This window comes from Gavialis gangeticus, unplaced genomic scaffold, assembly GCF_001723915.1.
Source record: "Gavialis gangeticus isolate Ggan-Ray unplaced genomic scaffold, GavGan_comp1, whole genome shotgun sequence".
Lineage (NCBI taxonomy): Eukaryota > Metazoa > Chordata > Crocodylia > Gavialidae > Gavialis > Gavialis gangeticus.
The window spans coordinates 136016602-136021963 of record NW_017729025.1 but is presented as its reverse complement, the minus strand read 5'-3'; the positions used below and the strand labels follow the sequence as shown (position 1 = coordinate 136021963).

The 5362-nt window shown below is 38.6% G+C and overlaps 1 protein-coding gene across 3 annotated transcripts in view; it reads right to left on the bottom strand.

The window, feature by feature from the left end:
• ST5 (suppression of tumorigenicity 5) overlaps positions 1–5362 on the bottom strand; it is a 303619-nt gene that overhangs the window by 86120 nt on the left and 212137 nt on the right. For all 3 annotated transcript variants that reach the window (XM_019519607.1, XM_019519609.1, XM_019519608.1), the window contains one exon: positions 3855–3932. In XM_019519607.1, coding sequence (XP_019375152.1) covers positions 3855–3932 — 78 coding nt within the window. The remainder of the gene's footprint in view (positions 1–3854; positions 3933–5362) is intronic.

Genomic DNA, 5362 nt, shown 5'->3' with positions numbered 1-5362 from the left:
GAAACATGCCCTACTGTTTTCACTGGGTGTCTGCATTAAGGTAATTTTCCATGATACAGAACAGGTAATCCTGTCTTATAGCAAGCAGATGGAACTCCTTAAAGATTCAGAGGATTATTATATTTTCCCCCTTCTCCTTTTGGTTGCATGAGCCAACATAAATTAGGCCACAGCTAAGCTTTCCCTCAGTAGATAGAATATGTGGATGATAAGCCTAAAGAAGGGGGGAAGTATGCTTCAAAAGCAGTTAGTGGTTTGACCTGGAAGACTGATTATTTAACTACCACTCAAGAGCAAAAGACCATGCAATAACTAGTGGGTCTCAGCCAGGCTGCTTCCCTTGTTTCTGTTGGAAATGCTTTTCATTGAAAGAGAACTTAAGTACAAGGAGACTTGAATACAAGCTGGTGAGTTACAATAACAACTAAAGGACACAAAACCAATGGACTAACTGGAGTGTAGCCTCCTCTTCCTCTTTACAATATAGTAAAGGTCTGATTCTAATAAATGGCCAAGCAGTTCCACCTCCAACTGAAGGCAAGGAGAGTGGCAGATGCTCATATACGTTTACATTAATTTCACCATTACTGCAGCTTGGTGGGCCATAACCTCTCATGCCAATATAAGAAAGCCCTTTACCAGGGGCCAGCCCAGTTACTAAAAAGTGTCGATGAGATAATATTCCCCCATTCTTTAGTATCTCCAGTGTAAGCCCTTGTGTTGCTGCCAAACTTATCTCCTTTCTCTTCGGTATTATGTGATGCTTTACATTGCTAACATTAGCTGTGAAGTATAAATCACATATGTTTAAGTTAGATAAAAATAAATTGAATGCCCTTTGGGGGAAAGGACTGTGTTGTCTTATGTTTCTGTACAGCTTAATGCAACAGAACCCCAATCCTGATGGCCTTTGTCGTACCAGTAATTAAGTATATTACTGTTTTTTTATAAGGCAAATGAATATTTGCCTCATGAGTCCAATTATGGGGAAAAATAGCTGCTGAAACCAAGACCAAATGCACTAGCTGAATTTGGAAAAAAGGAAGTCTGTGCTTCTGGATTCTGCCCTGGACATTACATGTCACAGCACTCACTGAAGAGAAAAAGGACTCCAAGGAGAATAAGAACAATGTGGAAAATCAAAAATAAGATGCTAAGATATCTAAAACAAAGGATTCCTTCTGCTTCTCTGTTCAATAATGTCCAAGGCTGAAGATCTCAGCAGTCTCCCTCTCGTCACATTTTTATACAGAGACAACAGCTCCTTGTTTTGTCTACCTCTGCAAAGTGCATCACACCGATCGCTTTCCTCTTTGCTGTCAGTTTTACCATTTGGGCCATTTTTTCTTGTACAAACCAAGACAAAGAGATGCTCTGGCCTCTTAAGAAACTTCACGTCCATCTTAACAAACTCTCTTGCAGATTGGTATCATATGGATTCAACTCTTCTTTTTTCATGTGAGAGCCTTTCTGCAAATGCTGAATATTAAGCATGTGCTTAAGAGCTTTGTCAAATCAGGGCTATAGTACTCTCAGTTCTCCCTAGTGTCAGGAGTTCAGGAGCTCAGTTCTTGCAAGAGTTGATCAACACCTGGTGGATCTGCTCTCTGCAATCTTCAGTTAAGGCTTTTGTAGGACCTGGTTCCAATAGTCATGCTGGTTCAGGGATAAAAGCAGCTCTACTGTACTCCTAACAGTGGGCTCAGCCTATCTTTTTGAGGACTATCAACTTTAGGTTTGAGCTCAACAACCTAACAACACCAGTGTTATCCCAATCACTTTCTGTGATCACCAGGGAAGCCAGTGGAATTACACCAGTTAGTGGGGCAAGTGAGAAAAGAATCAGGCTGAGGAACAGGAAACTGATAGTTCAGCTGCAGTTTTTAGCCAGCTACTAACTGATGCATACATAATGATACACAAGTACCAGCTTTCTCCAAAAATGGACTTCTTGCCATATCTAAAATCATAGGGTTGCAAGGCCAAGTGCCTTTGCAACATGCATACATGCAGACTAGGTTGCAAGTAGGTACACACAACTTTTTGCAGTTTTCTGGCCTATCGCTGTTTTTTCTGCCATGGGCTTTCCTTGCACACACTTCAGGCCTTCAGCATAACTGATATTCTTGGCTACTGTCCTGGAACCAAGGTAGTTACATTCGCAATTTTGTATGATCTGCTTCAGCCTTTCCCCACAACAAAAATCTCAGCGAATGAGGACATTATCGATGTTAGGTAGCAACATCAAAGAGAAAGAGGAACTTGAAGATATCTGCCCATCTCTCATTAGCTTTCCAGACCTCCTTGAGAGCTATATATCCTCTTATCCCAGCATGATGCTCCTTCACTTTCACATATTTTTATTCTGATGAAAATTATATCTAAAAACTATTTTAACAAACATTGAGTTTCAGGACTTACCTATTACAAGCAGAACTGAAATTAACTGTTAAATTGTGTTTTCTTAAATTCTGACTAGCATGAATCAGAATTTTTATTCAAAACCTAAAAACATGCTTCTATGGGATATGTCATATTGTTTTATGTATAAGCAGCATTTTTCCCTGCGAAAAGGTCTACAATTAAGATGCATGCATACAAAAAATGTATGCAACAAAAAATAATTGAAATTGTTATGAAAAAAAGAGTGAACCAACATTCAATCTCATTAATATTAGAAACTTTTTCTTCCACAACTGTATTCTTTTTGAAGGGGGTGTCTTATGCACTGGAAAATATTCTGTGTGAGGATTAGGTTCAGTGAACAATGTAAGATATTGTGATATTATTGCAAAAATTAACCTCTCATGCTCCAAATTTCTCAGTTGAAAAAAGAAAAAATGGTTAGGAGTGCCATGAAATTTCCTTACTTCGAGATGTCAAATCGAAAAGTCTCTTGTAAAAGAAGACATCATTTACATAGCACTTTATCTCAAAGATATGAAAAGTCACAATCATAATGTACTAACCAGGGTAAAGGGGAGGTGGAAGAGAATGAAAGCCACTCAAAGCCAGAACTATCACTGTCCTCTGAAAATTGCACTAAAATCCTGCCTGGTGTAACTGTATTCCAGTAAAATGCTTCCTGAAATTATGCAGGACACTCCATCAGAGGCAGTAAGTTGGCAGCCGAAGGGATAGTTTAAATTCAAATCAATCAAGAAAAATATTTTAATGTTTTGTTATATTTGATTATATTTTTGTCTTCTATAAGAATAATGTTTATGATGGTGGAATTGACTCCCAGTCACCTGTTTCTCTGGCTCCCAAATACCTCAACCCTGCTTCAGGATTTAATCATACAATAAGCTGTTTATTGTCTGACAATTCCTGTGTCAAGTTATTCTTTAAGTAAACTAGTTTAGCATATGATGTAATTTTGGAGTCACTGACGTAGGTTTTAATTAAATAATCATCATTAACACTTTCTTAATGTCTTGACATGAAAATTTCCAATGGAATAGGATACATAGAATCCACTAAGTGAATAATCTTGATTCTTAACCCCATTACTCTACAGGGGTTTTGGAGTAAAAGTGGTACTGGCCAATCATTCAAACCTAAATGCCAAGAATTACAGCTCAACAGAGAATGGTTTTAGAAAACAATGGGGAAAAAAAAACCTCAGGCAGCCAATTCATACAGACACCCAGATGTTTTTCAAATCGAAATTTGCTTCAGACACAGAAGCAATAATACATTCTTTGATGATCCCAATAATAGAGACAAAATATCCAAAACAACAATTGTAACATATTATTATTGTCCATCCAGTTAAGTCATTCTCATTTGGTTCATTAATATGGATATTTCTCAGTGTATAATCAGTGCACTGTTGAAAAGAAAAATCTTACCTTAGAAAATAAATCAAAGCAACCCAGTCGGCTGATGACACAATATACTTCAGGTAGACGTGGACCTTTTCCACTTGGCTGATAACAATGAAACAGAGATTGAAATTACATATTAATTTTGAGCCATAAGGAAATATACTTATATCTCTAATCAGAGACTTAGCCAGTGATCCACATCTTTTGCGATCCATTTCTCCACCAAAGCAGTTACTCTTGGAAAGCCATCATATTCCTTCCATAAAGCAGGAAACTAAAAGACAAAGAGTGCATATCCACTTTGGAAAACATCACGCAGCAGAGCTGTTCTCCAATATCACTCCAACTCATGACCATAAAGCACATTTAACAGTGGCTGTAACTCATGTCTTGACAGTCCTGGTTCTTTAGTCCCTGCATGGAGGTATGGACACTGGGACTTGCATGGGAGCTACCTGTGGGAAGGGGGAGGATAGGAAGGTGCTGGCAGGTCTATGGTAATATTGGTTCTTCATCTATGTCTTAATATTCAAAGGCTATTTAACTCAGAACTAGCATATTCAAAGAACAAAGCAGTGAGAATCTGCCAGGAGTTGGTTGCTACCAGATTAATTGGATGCTACTTATTTGCAGGTGTGATCAGTAGGATAACTGAAGGCAGTTGAGTGTGGCACCAGCCCTGGGTACTGAATTACAGAGGGCACCCCCACACACTTTCTGTCATCTCTGACCAGGGTGCCAACATTGTTAGTTATGCCTCTGGGTGCAATACATCTGTAATTCTTGTAACAGTTTAGATTATTCAACTATAAATCAAGTATAAATCACACAAGAATAGAAACAGCCATCTAGGCATTGGAATATACATTTCCCTCAAGAATAACTGCTACATACTTATACACACAGGGTCAAACACTTGCAGCTTCATTTTGACTTTGTTCTGTATATCCGCCACATGCAGTGCTAAATCAAAGCATGTAGCCACACACTCGAGGGAACCTAGATCTCTATTACTCAGCAGGAACATTTGTATACAAAAGGAATACAATGCCTCCAGGACCTACCTGACTATAAAGGGGAGAAGGAACCTGTTTTCCAAAAATCTGAGGAGGTGGCATTTCCAAAAGGTCTCATCATTTACCTAGTTAGGCACTGACTGAAGCACTTATACAGATGCAGCTTCACACTCTGTATGCTGCCATTCAGCAATCAAAATGGCAGAGACTTCCTATGGGGCTATCAATCCAGGGAGAGGTTTTGCTGATGTCAGGGAGTAAGATTTCTTAAAGAAAGTAAGTGTTTCCCTTTTCATGCTTGCATACCCATCTCTAAAGTCAAAATTCTTGGCTGAACAAAATAGTAATAACCGTTTAAATATATTTTACCTGGAAAAAAGAATGAGGACCATTTTCACTGACGGCAGATATTGGTCAGTCCCACAGATTACTTTTGGCCCTGGTTCATGCAAGGCTTTAAACACACAATTAACTTTAAGATTTCATAGACATTAGGGCTGGAAAGGACCTCGGAAG